General features: G+C 41.8%; 1 protein-coding gene across 14 annotated transcripts in view; it reads right to left on the bottom strand.

Moving 5' to 3' along the window:
• Nucleotides 1-1,137: 1,137 nt before the first annotated feature.
• Nucleotides 1,138-17,912, bottom strand: part of ablim2 (actin binding LIM protein family, member 2) — a 55,580-nt gene continuing 38,805 nt past the window's right edge. For 2 of the 14 annotated variants that reach the window (XM_076999935.1, XM_076999933.1), the window contains 14 exons: nt 17,304-17,362; nt 16,991-17,041; nt 16,036-16,113; nt 15,594-15,737; nt 14,707-14,739; nt 14,248-14,365; nt 13,686-13,916; nt 13,351-13,431; nt 10,956-11,057; nt 9,695-9,748; nt 8,541-8,584; nt 8,234-8,339; nt 7,861-7,919; nt 6,398-6,651 (listed from right to left, as the gene is read on the bottom strand). In XM_076999935.1, the coding sequence (XP_076856050.1) occupies nt 6,436-6,651; nt 7,861-7,919; nt 8,234-8,339; nt 8,541-8,584; nt 9,695-9,748; nt 10,956-11,057; nt 13,351-13,431; nt 13,686-13,916; nt 14,248-14,365; nt 14,707-14,739; nt 15,594-15,737; nt 16,036-16,113; nt 16,991-17,041; nt 17,304-17,362 (1,376 nt within the window). In that variant the 3' untranslated portion in view covers nt 6,398-6,435. Of the gene's footprint in view, nt 4,117-5,926; nt 6,008-6,156; nt 6,165-6,397; nt 6,652-7,860; nt 7,920-8,233; nt 8,340-8,540; nt 8,585-9,694; nt 9,749-10,955; nt 11,058-13,350; nt 13,432-13,685; nt 13,917-14,247; nt 14,366-14,706; nt 14,740-15,593; nt 15,738-16,035; nt 16,114-16,990; nt 17,042-17,303; nt 17,363-17,912 lie in introns of those variants that run through there. The other 12 variants (XM_076999946.1, XM_076999932.1, XM_076999934.1 and 9 more) reach the window with 12 other exon arrangements.

Below are 17,912 nucleotides of genomic sequence, written 5' to 3'. Positions count from 1 at the left end.
CCATAGGACAATTTGAGGCCAGTTATTGCAATGGCAAGTTACATTACAAGTATTTCATAAATGTTTCAATTATCTTTCAGCACTGAGGAGTAACAGATCTCAATAGGTCACAGTTCTCTGTGTAACACCTGCTTAACTTAACAAGTCAGTAAGCGATTGGCTAAGGCAGCGTTATGGTAGCCAATCAGAGCCAGTGTTGTTACACACGTGCCGAAGCACACCAGTGACACACGACACAAATGGAGAAGTGGCAGAAATGGCGAGTCAGGAGCAAACCAAAGAAAAACTTGAAAAAATACCATTTTCAAGGTGGCGATATAAACATTATTTAAGAAAATACTTGAAGTTCCTGAATGTCTACCAGGCTGGGTATTTGATTTATTTAATTAAGAATAGAGGTTTTATTGTTAAGTTTACTTCTGTTGTGAACAAACCAGTTGTCTCAGTTTGAGAGAATTTAATTTAATTTGATAGATGTAAATGCACTTTATATAGTGTAACTGTTTACTTTAGTTTTTATATACAAAGATTTGGGATTTTAAAGGATTTTATCCTGCACTGGTCTGATGTGCAATAAATATCAAAAGTTAAACACCTTTCTGATCTACTCATTTCAACTGACTGTGAAAACTGCTTTTTCAAAAAATCCTTATTCATTGGCATATAACTTTTTTTACTGTAATGCAAATAGTTACTTTCCCTGGTAACAAGTTACTTTTATTATAGAGTAATTCAGTTACTAACTCAGTTACTTTTTTGAACAAGTAGTAACTAACTAATTACATTTTTAAAGTAATGTTCCCAACACTGCAAATAAACATGTGCACACACACACACACACACACTAGATTTTCTTGCAACCAAACTGATTCACAGAATAAGATGCACAGGTGCATTATTAATAAAGATGTGTCACATCAAGTTATAGTTATGTGATGCTGCATAAAAGAATTGAGCACAATCAATCTTGCAAAATGTATATTTGAAACTACAAAGACAAGTGGGACTGGGGGGGAGGTTGGAGTATTAATTGTACCTCCATGAAATGAGTTTTGCATGGTGGTATGTCTGTAATAGAATTCCTGAAATATATATAAACCTTTTGTTCAGAAAAGCACTGAGGGTATACTGGCAGAATAGCTGAATGAAACATTTATTGCAAGATGAACATCAGTACTTTTTGCAAACTTGAAAGCAGAAAATGCCATAAAGACTAAGTAACAGTATTGTTTTAAATGGTGATATTTAGATTCAGATTTAACCCACCCATAACTGCACCAAAATGAAGGAATTGGCCTATAGTTGGCCTATATATGTATTTGTTAGTTCATACAGAGCACAGAAGAATCAAACAGCACTCTATTGATTGGCAACTCAGTGTTTTGAGCTTCTGTTTTACATTCACAACGACAAACAAAAAAACTAAAGAAAAAAATCACTGCTTTGAATATATGAACAAAAAAACTATGGTTTGGCTAAACTCAGCCACTTCAGCGTATGAACCTTAATCAGTATAGTGGCTGCACTAGACTTAGTGACACCTCCAAACTGCTTTCTCAAAGTTTACTGTCCAATAGCTCATTTTCACACAGTCAGAACTTGTTTTTATTAAATGAAAAGTTTAGTCAAATAAATTCAAAAGCAAACCAGAGTATCATAAAACTGACTGGACCAAAGCAAGCAGATCTGTGATTAGATCTACAGTTGGCCAGGACCGGAGAGAACAGCCACAAAGCAGATGAAAGATCTGCACTCGACTTATCTGGTCTGATCGACTGACACACTCCCAGAGACAGATGCTGACACACACAAACACAAATGCCTGCAGCTGTTCAAATAAGACTAATGCAGAATTTCCATGCAACCCAACCCAGCATGGTCCATTGGGAAAGCCTTCCCGTTATGAGAGTGCTTGCATGTGCACACAAATACACTCAGAAAAAAAAACATACAGACACATGTACTATAAGTGGAGAACTTCTCGGGGCCCAGATATAACTGCATGAAAAATGTATTCAGGATGGAGCCTGTGCATATTGAAAGTTAAAGAAATGCAACAGCGTCGCCTTGCTGTGCAGGAAAAAAAGATGACCCAACATCAAACAAGAGTCTTATGAGAGACACAATAAGTGTCTATAAAACATTTACCTTATATATCTCTTATATCTTTTAAGATAGTATAATTAAGGAAAGATTTAATTTCAAATCATGGATTTTTTTGCATAAGTTGGCTTTTCCTGAACAGGCCTCTCCTTCTTGGGATGACCTCTGTGTCTTAGTTAAATCACAATTACTTACTTTTACTTCCATTGCAATAATGACAATATACATGACCAAATGCACAAACCTTTTAACCCATGCTAAATTTGGTTGAAAAATCGATTTCGGTAGAACACCAAATGACTGAAGAATGAGGATTCCTTCCTCATACTGCACCAACAAACAAGTTTTACAAAGACTACAATAAATCAGGATCAATAAGCCAAGAACAAGCCACTCGTGTGTGAACACACAGAGAGTACAATTCCATTTGATTTATGATTAATATAACTTCAACTGCATACAGTGCATGCCAACAAAGTGACGTAGCAACTGCTTCAGATATTTATACATTGTACATACACACATATTTACTGACAAACAGAGAAAGCAAAACACGCGGTCATATTTGGTTTTCCGTGATACGTCACTGCGCCACATGCCTTACGAACGCTTCATACCTTAGCGCAGCTAAATCCTACAGAGAGAAAGAAAACCTTGGCATGTGTCTCCATGCTAAAGTCAGTGTTGTAATCATCTGCAAATTGTTGAAAAGAATGTAATGAGCTTTGCATGAGACGAAGAGAGAGTACAAAAATACTCTGAGGAGCAATGTTCTGAGTGCTTTATGCAGAATATAATCAAAAAGGCTACAGTGTGTGGCAATAACATTAGATAATATCTGATTTTATGACACTAAATTAGAGGGAATTAATGCATGAGGACCACTTCTTCAGCATTTTAACTAGCCTTGACTTTGATCTATCCCCATAAATCTCAGAATCTCACAGTGGCTACACTTGAAAGGAAGGAGCACAGCTACATGGAAGCTAACTGCTGAGTCATGTTGGGGCTGGCAGACGGCATGGTGGAGAAGCATGGCGAGAGCTTGCAGAAGGCAAATGAGGTGCTTCGCTGGGTCAGTCCAGAGACATCTGAGCCGTTGGCCTGGCCGTCCGAGGCCGAGCGTCTGGCTCACGCATGCTGAAGCCACACGTCTGGCAACAGTTAGCATGATCGGCACCAAGCATGATCAAGATCACATCGCACTCTGAGCTGCAAACGAGAACCACGCACGGAGGAAGCAGAGAAGAGAGGCAGGTCAAGATGAGGGGAGCGGGGGGGGGTGAGAGGACGTGAATGAGGCAATTCAGGTACAGAGTCACTCCAACAGTGACACAAATGAGGATGAGAGGGCAGTGAAAGGTACTGGAGAGCCTTACGGAATGAGAAAGGGCAGAAGAACTAGAAGAACATGAACAAAAACAAACAAAGAAGGCTTTCACGAACACAGAGTCAGACAAAGAGTTACAGGCATGGTATCAAACAGTAAAGAAAGTGGATTACAACTGGACTGAAAGCTATTTCTCTCACGTAGAGATGCCAGACTGGAAGATAAGCGAGTAGAGGGAGGAAGAGTCATGCACAGTTCATATGCTGTTCCCCACCCTGCCAGAAAACCATTCAGATTACAGTGTTGGATTCACACAGAAAGCTAGGTGGCTAACGCCATGTCTACAGCATGGCAGAAGTGCAGCACACTGGTTTCTCCTTCAGCGGGACTCTGCATGACACCAAATATGCAGAAGAATGGAAATGCATATATGTTTTTCTCTCAAATCAGATGGATAAGGAAAACTCCTCTTCATCTCTATCTTCTGCAGAGGCTGTTCACAGGTTGGGCAGTTCACAGGGGGGGGGGGGCAGTTCACTGGGGGCCAGTACACAGGAGGTGTGGTGCATTTAGAACAGATGCGCTTTCTTCTTCATGTCATTCTTCTTCCACAAAGCTAAGCGGTCGAACTGTGTGATGGTCATCCCAAACACCCGGAAGAACTCTTCCGGTGACAGGTGCTTCTGAAAGAGAGCAGAACACATACTTAAAAGACTTCAAGCACTTAAAGGTTAAATGTGTACTGAATCAAATAATCTCATAAACAGGGCAAAACTATAATTTACATGACAAATTACATTCTAGACTACATTACTTTACAATGCAATATACTGATAACCTACAAAAAACCAACAAAAAGACATATAATTATGAAGTTGCAAGATGTTTTACAAAACAAAAAAACAAAAAAAAGTTATTTACATTTCTTTACATTAAATATAGCTAAATAATAATGTACTAAAGTACATACAGACACTAAAGTATGCAGACACATACTAAGTACTAAAGTACATACAGACACTAAAGTATGTAGATGCATGCTAAGTACTAAACACATACTAAAGTACATAGACACATACTAAAGTACATAGACACATACTAAAGTACTAAAGTACACACAGACACTAAAGTATGCAGACATTCTACTTCTTTTCCACATTCTATCACTCATTATTATATAGTTTTAGGTTACATCTGTGGATAGATGGGTCTGATTATTGCCACTTAATATGTTTTGAAAAACCATCATAGCAGTACTCCAGCTGAGCTAATGGCAGAAAAGCTGAAGAGTACACCCAGCACACCGTGAAGTCCTCCAACAGCCCGGTGTGCAGCAGCTAAGCGGAACAGGAGAGTGGCATCTGTTGAATCTGCCATCCATTAGCAGCTACTGCGTGGAATAAGCCTCGCGGTGGATTAAAGAAATGGGACAAAGTTATGGCAGTAATCAGCCCCGTCTAGCCACAGATGTAACTTATAACTGTTGGGTTGTTACAGATATCCTGTGTGCGTGTGTTTGTGTGTGTTTGTGCGTGTGTGTGTGTGTGTGTGTGTGTGTGTGTGTGTGTGTGTGTGTGTGTGTGAGAATGTTCACACCCTGTAAGCCTGAGGTTTTCATCATACCCTGAGTCCTCCACATACACGCATTCCATTGTGTGTTGCAGAATAACACTTCTGGGTGCTGATGACTTATGGTTAGAAATACTGGCCAAATCCCCTAGCTTTGGTAACACAGCTTCCTGCTGGGATGCTGTAAGCACCTCCTGGGAGATACTGACAGTATTGCTCATAATGAAAATAAACTGTAAATGAAGGCCTACCCTATCTTAACTGTGGAGTGTAGACGTGAACACAAACGTGCAGATAGTTTCACAACCCTGTCATTCTAGGCACTACAGAATTGTAAGTTAGGGAATTTAGGAAATATACAACACAAGGTTTACAATTCAGTTTGAGGGTGCTGCAAATCACCCCCTGCCCTCATTAAACCCCCTGAGAACCCTTTGCTAACATCTGGTAAATACTGTTGACAACCATGGGTAATCTAATTCCTCATATCCATAAGTGGACATAGATGTACATAGACACACACACACACACACACATAAATCATACACACTATTCCACTACTGTTTATAGGCAAGAGAGATGATTACTGAGTTACAGGTTTAAAAATTGAAAAGTCTTGAATTGAGCTCCCTACAGCAAATCCTTTACTGATCCCTCGGGCTTCACGTGTAGAACATTCTGGAGAAGCTGTCAGGACAGCCTGTGAACTAATCGTTAATGAGGAGGCTGTATGTCTTTGTAAGAGGGAGCCTAATACAGAAACACAGAACACATCCTGAACACAGAAATCGAGACATGGCATACAGAGATTGAGAAAATGAGAAGAACAGGGACAGGGAGGACAGGGAGGACAGGAAGGACAGGGAGGGGCAGACTGGTAATGCAGTGACAGAGAGACTGTGATAGAGAGACAAGAGTCATCACCTCTAGCCTTGTACGGTCCACATCACGCGGTAGCTTCACTTTGACTCTATGAGTCACAGAAAGCACGTCATATGGATAAACCTACACACACACACACACACACACACACACACACACACACACGCACACACGTACACATGCATAAATATTTTTAGAACTCGCTCATATGACCCATTTGTATCAAAGTATATATAAATAAACTCATGTACATTGCATAAAAACAGACTGACCTTGTACTCTGCAGAAGGACAGAATATGTAGAAGGAAAGACAGGATTTGTAAGTTCCTCATTAGTGGAAAATGTATATACATCTATCTATCTATCTATCTATCTATCTATCTATCTATCTATCTATACAGTTTTATATATATATATATATATATATATATATATATATATATATATAAACATTTAAATACTTCTGAGAAAATAGCTTGAGTCAGAAAATATGTCAATGGACTACATGATGCCTTGTAACAACAGATTAAATTTTAAGGCCACTAATGCATTATGATGCATTATGAGGAGTAAACATATACAGTCTCAATAATACACACACACACATAACACACACATGTAGGTCTGCACCTCTTTCAGCACAGTCCCCCAACATGTTGCACAACATGAATTTAACACTCTGCACAAGCAAGACATATATACACAGTATCTGACCTCTCATTGCACCCCACTCAGACTCGTGGTCATCCTCTCCCAGATCGCCCCCCTAAGAAGTACAGAGAGAATGTTTAAGCTCTAAATATTTCTCTTTCATTTCCTGAGGTTAGAGTTGAATTTAAAACAGGATGTTTTTTATTTGGTGACTGAACTTTCTTATTCTGTTGAGACTAACCTTCTCTTCTACATACTGCAACTTTTGCTATCTTTTTGGTTTACAGAAGTGTTAAATAGGAAAGTAGTGCAGGCTGATCACTTCAGATCAGCAGGCTGCAAGTTTAACCACCAGAGAGCTGAGCTCAGCTTGTGTCCTTAGTACGGATTCATGTCTGTACCATCTGACTCAAGCTAATCTTTTCAATAACGAAGACATTAATTTGCTGAATTAGGTAAAGCACAGACTGACTAAGGTCCACCATCCTCTAATGGAGCCTGTTCTGGAGTAGCCCTATCCCCCCACATGAATACTTTAAACTCATGAGAAGCTTGTTAATTATATTCTAAGCCAAGTCATGTGTCTTGAGAGAAGGGAAAACACTAAAAACATGCAGAGCAAGGTTACTCAAGGACTCAGTGTGGGGAAACACTGTCTCAATGGCCAAGATCACAGAATGCTTTGTTTACTGTAATATACGCACACTTCTGCCACCTAGTGTACAGGAGACGAACTTCAAACTCTGCTTTCATTCTTCAGGCTCATTGATTATGGCAAGAATAATGGATCTAATACTGATAAAGATTAATTCTCTCATCAACTGGCCCTCATGGAGACAGACACACCTAATTTCCTCTTTAATGATGATGCGCCTGTGACTTCACTCTTCTGTGTGGCAGCCAGATATCACATCAAAGCAGCCAATAGCATCCAGAGAGTTCACACACACACACACACACACACACACACACACACACATACACACACACACACACGCACACACACACACACCCTCCACATCTCTAATTGAGCTACAGGGTCTGTATCGTGATCCATATGTGTGATTACAGCACACCTCCCCTACCTCCCAGCTGGCCATGTCAAATCAAACCCCAAATCCAAGAGGATTCCTCATCACTGAGACAGAGGCAGCCAGAGACAGCATACGTGACCACAGCTGCTACACCCGAGGCGCACACTCAGGAAGCGCAATTGGAAACAGATGTAGCTAGAAGTTGCGCATCATACAGACTGTTTGTTTGGGTTTGGAGAAAAGAGGAGCATCTTTAGCTGTTTATGATCCAGATCTGCTGGGCTGCTTACCTTGTAGATGCCATTGCGGCCGTAACCTGGCAGAGAAGCAGACTTATTGCATGAGAAATCTGTAACAGGAGAGGGAAATAAACAAATCAGATCAGAGCTGCTGTTCACACCTGTGGAATCCATCATGATTATACTGGTAATTAATTCTATATCACTGGGAACCCAGTAATATAGACTCAAAAGTGACTTAATTGTATGTTAGAAAAGTGGATTATGGCTCTGAAATATGTAGTATAGCACGTGTGCAGATTGGTCTAATTCAGTTAAGGATTTTTCATTGCCTGGGAAGGGACCTTCCTGAGTGGCTGGTAAAAGGGTCAGATTGCCTGTGATTGTCCAGTGCCCCTGAAGGGAACGCAGATTGCTTACTCACTGGGCTGGGTCATGTCTGTGGGCAGGCTGTGGGTGGACGTCCTAGGGTCAACGCTCGGTGACTGACCATCCATTTCACTCTTCAGATTTGTCCAACTAGTTCTGGTCTATAAAGACAACCAAATTGTAGTCAGGACTGAAGGAATTTCAATGAAAACACTAAAATATATGGGTGATTAAATGAATGTAGTAAGTTTGGTGGAACTCCAAGGATGGAAAATCAATAAAATTACAGAAATTTCTATAAAATTGTAATGAACGTATGTGACAGGATGAATTAAAGACGTGTGCACAAAACGAGGGTCCACCTTTCTATCGAGGTCATCTCCATCTTGCCAAGACCCCCTGGAGGCTGTGAAGAAGAAAAATATGAGGCAACAGTTCTTGCAAAGTGCAATAAATATAAACTGATACTTCTGAATGAAGAAATCAGTACCATGCAAGGTTCTCCAGGACCAAATCATAGAAACTAAAGACACCACACGAAACGAGTCAAAATCCAAAACACATAAGAAGTATCACCAACACCACAGAGTGCCACCAGTCATAAAGCAAACAGTGTTCTCAGAATTAAAGAATGAACCTATAACACACCTTTAAGGTTACCATGGAGACCAACAAGCATATTAGGATAATGTCACAGGTTACCACACCCAGGACAAAATGGGACAGAATAAATAAATAATAATCTAAAAATAAATGAAGAAAATGGAACAATGACCAATGAAACAAACTGGATGAGCCATACTCTGACCAAACAGCAACAGCAAGTTATGAATCTTACAACAATCACCACAAATAGCACAGACACCTTCCACTGGCCCTCCAAAGACTCTCGAGTGCAATGACACACACACACACACACACACACACACACTCTTCGATGCCTCGATGTCAAAACCACACAAACACGATCACCAGAGATGCTGTGAGTGACTAGCCGTTGAGAAGGGGCAAACACCACAAAGCTGTTTGTTTGTTTCCATGTCAGAAATTTGGCATCATGTGCTATAACCTGAACTCCCTTGCAGTAACGGAAATGAGAAAATGAAAGAGAAGCAGTCTGTCAGATAGCCAGGTAAAGCCAAATCAGCACAGATGTAACAGCAGTATCACCACCCTAAAGACTGTCAGCTATTTTAGTTTCAGAGAGAATTGAGGTCCTAGTTAATGTTTGGTTACTGTGTGTTACTCTGTCAAGATTTCACTCAGAAAGAAGTAATAAATAAGTTAAAGCCAATGCATAAATAGATTCACATTAGTTTTTACAAATACCTGTTGTTTATGTGTGGTTTTATGTGGTTAGGGATATGGAGCAATACTGCACATTCTGAGATGGAAACCCAGAACCAAAGGAAAGGTCAAAGGCCACTGGATACCATGGCAACAGGAGGCCATGAAAACTGGTCATGCAACAGAGCATGCAAACAGAGTCTTGGTTATCACCCAGATTGAACTGTACCATGCTGTTTGTAGATAGGGGGTTTTCTATAGATATTATCTTTGGCTTTAGTATCTGAAATGGAGGACAGAGAAAGCATGATAGAAGCAGAGACATCAGGGAGAGCAAGAAAGTTAGAGAGGGGAACATGAAGACGCAGAAGGAGAAGAAGAAAGAAAGAAAGAAAGAAAGAAAGAAAGAAAGAAAGCTTTCATGAATAAAGAAGCATGAGTTAGGAATTACGGAATAAACGGAGTCAGGGTGGCAGGAGAGAGAGCAGCAGGGCAGAGTGTCTCTGCTGTGCAGAAGAGCTGCTGCTCTCTCAGATTAGACCTATCAGACTCCTCATCATGTATAAATAATCATGATGGGCATGCAAAAGTCAACTGTTTGTGCCTTTGTCTTAATTGGGCTTTGATGCTGAATCTGGGCTTCCAAATTTTTACCAAGAGATTTAAAATGATCAAGACAATAGTGGTTGTCTAATACATAATCAATCCAATCTGGCACCCTTGCTAAAGTGCCAAGGCAATGTAAACAAGGAACCGGCTATAAATCTTTCACCCAATTATCACGTATCCTCAGATCAAAACAACACTGAAGATCAGAGGACAGAAGAGATGGGCGTAATCACGTAAACCTGAGCCTAGCCACGAGGAAAGAGACGAGATAACCAGGTGTGACCGACTCCGCTGCTTCACTCGGACCTGACACGGCACGTTTGTCTCACTGGACCGCACGAACCGCCCTAAGTTCTGTGCGCCTCTAAAGCTTCAGCCGCCTCTGTGCGACAGCCAGATATGACGCAGGGCTCTCTCTCCAGAAGATGACGCACCTAATCGCAACACATGCGGCTCATTTTCAGAACTCTTTCAGCATCTGCCAGCAGTGGAAACAAAAGAATCCAGGAAAAGAACAACAAACACAATGGGTGGAAATGTATTCAGTGTATTTGGTAATTTGCTTTGTTCATTTTAGCTGGATCCAAGGACGGCCGCCAGTGGGTTTGGTGACGGTGGAAGTTCTGTTCTGTTTATGATCAATATGACTTTAGGTTGTTGCGTGCGACTGGCTTACTGCAGTAAACCACAAATGCAGAATACAAACACAGCCTATGAAATGACTGCAGGGACTGTGTTAAAAGCACAAATTTTAAACAACTGTGTCACCAGCAATTCTGTTAATTGTATATCAGCGTGGATGTTGGCAGGAAATGTAACCAGTAACCAAAGATAAAGATGAGTTTTATTCAACTGTGCATACATTTATTAGACTGTACTACCTGGGATGTGGAAATGCTTGGGTGCAGAGACGTATGTGGAGGACGGGGATTTCCCATCTGAGTAGGCGGAGAGGCTGGGGGTGCTGCGACCACTTTCACTACCTCCAAGGGGTGAAAGCAAGAGCACACACACACACACGCACACACACACACACACACACACACACACACACACACACACACACACACACACACACACACACACACACACACACACACACACACATACACACACACACACACACACACAGAATGGGGATTTGGTGAGAGAGAAGAGTTATGCTGTATTTATTCTCCATACCTTACAGCTGCAACTTCATGACCCAACAAGCTAAAACCAAAGACTGAACCAGGGACACACCTGGGACACACCTGGGGTAGGTGTGCATTACATGGAATTTTCTTGCAGAGCTTAGAAACTGCTCAGTTTATGGTGAATCAACACAGATGAGGTTATATGACTGCATTGTCTACCGTCAGTGCAGTCTGTCATTAGAACAGGTCATGTTAGATCATGAAGTACCTAGCACTTAGTGAACCAAAAAAGCAACTATTTCTATTAACTATTGCTATAAAAACCTATTTATTTATTTTTCCAAACATTTTTAACAAACAACAAGGGGGAAGGAGAGAGATACAGAAAGTACATACTGTACTTGAAAGCATCTGCATGAGCAGAAAGAACTTTGTCACTCACTTGCGCACTCTTAACCCAGTCCTCAAGTCCCACCAGATGATTCAGATTTTTGCTCTAACTTAGCTCACACAAATTAAGGCCCAAACCCTTAATTTAATAAACCATTAAAACACTGCACACCTGGTACAAATGTACAGTATGCTGGGTTAGAGGAAAAATGTGGACTGTTTGGTGAGTCTCCAGGACCTGGTTGAGAAACTACGAAGGAGCCAATCCACTCCAAACATACATGCATACACACAAAATAAGGATTTGTAAGTAAAACACCACTCAAAAGCAGGAAGTAACTCCTGCACACATCTGGAGTATGTCAGATCATCCTGGGTACAGCAACCACACATAAATCACAAAAAGCAAGCGAAGGTGAGCATTGTGTGAACCACAGTCTGCCTATTTAACCCCTTATGACCTTGCCAGGAAAAGGCCTTAGACACTCTACCATCTACCCAGCATGCTCAGCGAAGGTGCTGAATGCGAAGGTCTGACACTCCACATCTCTTCTTCACAATCTGCGCTCTGTAGTCTGTCTTGGCAATGATTGTGTTTCTCACTTGCCTCATTCAAATTCAAGAAAGAAGAGTGCTGGTGTCTGCAGAGCTCATGAACTGTGAGCGAGAGCCAACTATCCAAGCACTTGATGTGGCTCCTCACCCAATAAAGGGGGAACTGTAACCAAAACACAGCATGCCGAACACAAGCGGCTCAATGGTACACTGCAGTAAAACGTGGTCAGGCTCGGAATGGAGCCAGCCAAAGAGTATGCCTCCACAACTGGCATGCAGCCTCCAAATTACAGAGTCCATGTTCTCTTTAGTCTTCTACCGAGAACTTCATTTTCCCACTCTTTCTTCATCTTTTTGAGAAACCTCGAGAGCTTTTTCTGCCTCTCTTCATCTCAAACATCGAAGGGACAAATGACCATCAACAAGCAAGGTCATGACTGACCAGAAATATTTCAAACAGAGACTGAGACATAGAACTTTATGTGTCCTTCACTAAAACTCTTAGGCATCCGTAGGCATGGTGTCATACAAATCAATGTCTGCACTTTAATTTGTACTCCTAAGATGTTGCTAGAACTGAAACAGTTCTCCAGAGCTTGTTTTGATGGCTGGACAGCATATAACTAAGTTTCTCTGACCACACTCCCAACGTGCTTTAGATCTGATCATCTGCATTGCTCAATTGGCAAAACCCACAAGGCTAGAGCTGTTACTCATTTTAATAAGAATCAGCTGGAGAATGTCGAAATAATAGAGAGGAAACCAAGAAGGCCAGTCAATGACAATGAACAAAAAGAGAATAAACAACAACTACAGGCAGTCACGGTCACAGGTCAGGTGCAGTCCAACATATTTATGTACAACTGCCACATAGCACAATGTTGATGAGCACAAATATCACGTCTGCACATCAATATATATTTGGTTCACCTTTAATGTTCCCAGCTGTTTAATTGCGCAATTACTAAGAACTCTAAAATAAAAACAATACACACAAGATTTCCATGCACACGTCACTGTTAAAACTAAGTCTTTACAGGCACAGTACTGTCTTTACAGACACAATAATGGCAAGCAGAAATAAACTGGATGGTTCAAAGAGTGAACCTTGTGGTACACCTACAACTCCACAGGACTGGATCACACTGATAAAAGATAGTAAAAGAGAGTGGGACCAATGGGTCCAGGGCTTTACCGTAAGGAGACAAACTGAGGTGCAGGCCTGTCCTAGGTTTACTTTCAGAGACTGCTTCCTGTTTGAATTCTGTCTCAATTCCTGTTTAGGGAAGGTGGGCGAAGGACAAGGTAGCAGTTTCATATGTTTTATTTATTTATTGCTTATTATTTATCCCTAACCATCTGGGCTACATATAACCAACTGTACAAATCTTTACAAACAGTGGTGACAAATCACAATCATAGCAACCAATTAGTGCCGCAGTTCAGCGGTGACAGCAACAGTTCCATGCCGGTCAGGGACATTAGTTGGTTTAAGCTAATGCATGGGGCCCGCAAGCCGAGCTGTGGTACCTTGGAAGTAGGGGATGTAGTTGTGCTGTTGGAGTAAGGCCAGGGTGGTGGGGTTCAGCTGCAGGGCCACACCCCCGCTCCCTGCATGTGAGGGGGTTCTGCCACTACTGTGGTACTGGGCCAGTGAATGGGACTCTCTGGGACTACAGCGTCCATCGTACCTACCCGCACTGTACACAGGCAACGAGCTGGAATTCCCAGGCTGTGGTGTGTACCTACTGCTCACATGTTCTGTGTGGTGGTCCCAGTGGTCAGTCAAGGGGGAAAGGGCAGTTATATAAAGTCAGCAGCCATACTGCATTGTGGGAAACATCTCTTCTTTTCATATACCGAGTTTCACTGAGCAAAACTGCGTTGGCGTATACAATGCACCTAAGATGATCATGTGTGCTGTTTTAGGTTTCATCGCCTCAAGTTCAACTTATTATTTTTGTTTGAGAAGAAAAACAAGTTTAAAAAAAGGGAAATGAAAGCAATTAAGTGAAGTCAAGTATAGGGAAGTAAGTAATTTTGAAAACAAAACTGCTAAATAAATGTTTGTGTTGGTACAAGTGGAGGCTACCTGGTCTGCTGTAGGTCTGAGGTGAGCGTGAGGGTGTGTAGCGTCCGTAACCCCCCAGGGAGCTGTTGGAACTGGGACTGGAGGCTCTCCTCTGATGGGGTGACTTTTCCCCATCCCCCTGTGGAAAAAAAATGTATTGTCAGTTTTAGTTTACAGGGGTATACAACAAAAATTCCCATATGACAATGTCTGTAAACAGGACTACATGATGATCAAAGGTTTTGAGACATCAGGGGTTCAAAACCTTGGGAAACTGCAGACAAATAAGCAGAAATGGAACATCCAGAAATGCCAGTCAGTTTCTAATCACATGAACCGACTGGATTTCCACCATTCTGACAGTCAAAAACAAACGCTAGCAGTCCATGGCATTTTCGAGGCGTAATCACAACACAGGTTTCCCAGAAATGACACAGGTATGTGGAAGAGAGCGGCTGCCTGTGCTCCACTGTACTGTACCTCTGTTGGAGTTGGGGTGAGCAACTGGGGTGACTGCAAACGAAAAAAGCAGGCGAGTGAAATGAGGTTACATGAAGCAACACTCTACGTCAGTGTGAACCAAGGAGTCGTGCGATGCACAGGGACGCATTAGAACGAGCTCAGTCACAAGCAACCCCCCCGTAGATGGGAGAAGCATTGTCAGGTTTACGCTAGTCCTTCCATGCACATAACATTCTAACAATATGTTTGTATGGTGAAGGTCACACACAACAACACAGCACATCTAATTATTATTTGAGTTCTTTTACTTGTTCTGCATTAAGTGAAGTGCAGGTCATAATTTGGAGACATGCATAGATCTTTTTTGCCCTCTTAACTCTTAGCTGAGGACTGTAAACATGGAGAAGATCTGTGCAGTGCAGCGTGCATGTGTTGTGTTCAGTGAGAAGGCCACACCCCCTCCACCCCTCACACTCAGGTCTGCTGACGTGGAGGCAGTAGACACAGAAAGTCCTCTAGGTGGATTCCAAGCACATTCCTAAATCACTTTAATAGTATATTTTAAAATACTGGTGTGGACAGAACAAACTACCACAAAATTAAAAAGATTTCACAGTTGCTCCTAAATTAACTCTGGTTTGGCGAATGACTTTTTCGTTGCTTTGCTGAAAAAATGTGCATGCTTAATCACTGAGAGAAATAACAAAAAGAAAAAGAAATAAAAATTTTAAATGATCATTTTGAAGTTTACATCCCAATCAATACAATTACATTCACTTAAGAGAGAGAAACATAAGAATAGCATCTTTAATTTCTCACCATGTTTATATTAATAATAAGTTATTACTGCTTCTTGAAAAACCTTATGTCTGAAACAAGTTTGGCAAGTGTCCATGTGTGCACACCTCTGCGTAGGTCTTTTCCTCTGGTGGGTAGCTCCCACACTGGGAGTAGGACAGCATGTCAGGTCTGTCGATGTTATAGATTGCTTTTATTTTAGGAAGGGCAGCAAGATCCTTATAGTCCAGGTACTCATCACCCAGCTTTGCCTGTGGTAGGCGGACAGAAAGACAGACACAGAGTATTAAACAACTCTTTGCTCGCCAAATCTCATTTTTACGGTATATGTCTCTTGGCTGCCACCTGGTGGCAAACAGATCAAATTGAGGTTTTGCAGGCCCTGCCCAAACATGGGTTTCCCCAAAGCATCATAAAATTATAGAGTGAGCATTACACTGAACACGCTCTCTCTCTATCTCATTTAAGATGATCTAAACTCTATGATGATTTTGGGAAACAGGGCTTAGTATTCAGTCTCACGCAGGTTTAGATATAAGGGTTGTATACATAGAACACTCTGCTAGGAGATCCAGATGCGCTGGAAGCATGAGCAGATGTGATGCTCTCAGAAGATGCTCTGGTCACCTGCACAGAGAAACCCAGTCAGTGGATTAACAAAACACCATATTCCACAGTTCCTGTGCTCTTTCAAGCATTTAATTCTTAAGACCAAAACATTGCAATACAAAAATCTAAACTGGGAACACTAAATACTTTTTCATATTATATGTATATTACTTGTTGTCTTGGATTGAGTGCTTACATTCATGGACGTAATTTTGATTTCAAAAGTGGGGGGGACATGGATTCGTCGCTATTTAAATATTTGGTTTTAACCGTAAAAACTGGGGGGGACCAAAGCCAGCTTTTGAAAAAGTGGGGGGGACATGTCCCCCCCGTCCCCCCCCAAAATTACGTCCGTGCTTACATTATACCATACAGTCATAGTAATAAACACGGTGAAGTCCAAATGCCTTCTTTGATAGTTACATTTGCAGGGATATTTTATATTTGATAAAGAAATCTCTTCAGTAGGAGAATAGAAGGAATGTAAACACTCAGACACTTGGCAGGCCAGAGTGGATCATCTGCATGTCACAGAGGATGATTTCAAAATCTTCAATAAAGTCCAATAAACACCAAACAGAAAAGTCCATTTATGGTACAAACCCTGTAAAAACAGCCTAGTGAGACATTATTAGGGCATTAATGGTCAATGCTGATCTATTTTTGTATATCTACAAAGGTAAGCACCACTCCATTATGGATACACAGCAGCATCAGTACAGTGAGAGGCCCGAACCCCAGTCACATTAACAAAATCAGGTGGGCGGGGATAGAAGCGTACGGTGGCCCAGCAGGTCCAGTCTTCTGGCCCTCTGAAAAATTCTATTAAAATGTAATGCAGGTGGGGGAGATAAACCCATGCAGGGAGGACATGGGGGGGGTGCATGAAACAAACCTGCTCAGGTACATTCAGACGCAGGTCAGTGAGTTGTATCCGCACCTGCTTCTGCGGGAAGAGGGGCAGCGTAACAGACGGGGGATCATATATGGGGCTTAACTAACGGCCACGCGGGCACATCGGGGGTAAAAGAACTCCTGGAGAAAAACTGGGGCGTTACACCTGCTTACTGGGGCACGAGTTAAACAGTGTCCATTACGCCAATCACAGTGTCAATGACAGCTGAGGAAAATATGGCTCAGGAGAAACTATTTGGGTGGGGAGGGGGCGGGGCATTTGTTGTCATTGTTCTGCCTTTCAAGATCCATACCTTAGTTTTCTCTTCCAGACGAGCAGCCTGTCTGCATGGAGGATGCCAAATTGAGGACCCTGTGAGTAGGAGAGACAGAGACAGAGATGGAGACAGAGGCAATATGACCTAAAGTGCATTGATGGTAGCACTCAGGTCTTTGTGATGTTTTGCCTGTAAAGGTAAGTGGCACTGCAGCTCTGCCATGCCCACTCAGAAGCTAAGCACGCATAATCATAGACATTCTGGTGACTCAGCAGTTTCCTCTTTTCATCCCATGCAGTCAATTTGAAAATGGCCAATAACTGACCCCAGACCTGCCAAGAGTCTGAAGTAGAGAATCAATCTGGCGTCACAGGCTCAGACTCTGAGAGCACTGTAAACCATTGCCTCAGTGCTCAATGACGTGAGCTGTGTGGACATGAAAAACTGCTCCCCAAAGCCTAATCACAAAGCTCTCTAAAAGAACAATGAAGCTTGGTGCACCTGAAGACTGATCTCAGAACAGTGAGATCTTCTTTAATCTGCTATATGCACTGATCCAATAGTCCAACATCAGTTCCATGGTCTGGGAGAGGGGCTGTGTTTACTAGGGGCCCCAAAGATCTAAACAGAGGTGTCAATTCCAGG

The sequence above is a fragment of the Brachyhypopomus gauderio genome, chromosome 3, assembly GCF_052324685.1.
Source record: "Brachyhypopomus gauderio isolate BG-103 chromosome 3, BGAUD_0.2, whole genome shotgun sequence".
NCBI lineage: Eukaryota > Metazoa > Chordata > Actinopteri > Gymnotiformes > Hypopomidae > Brachyhypopomus > Brachyhypopomus gauderio.
This window is presented reverse-complemented; position numbering and strand designations above follow the sequence as displayed.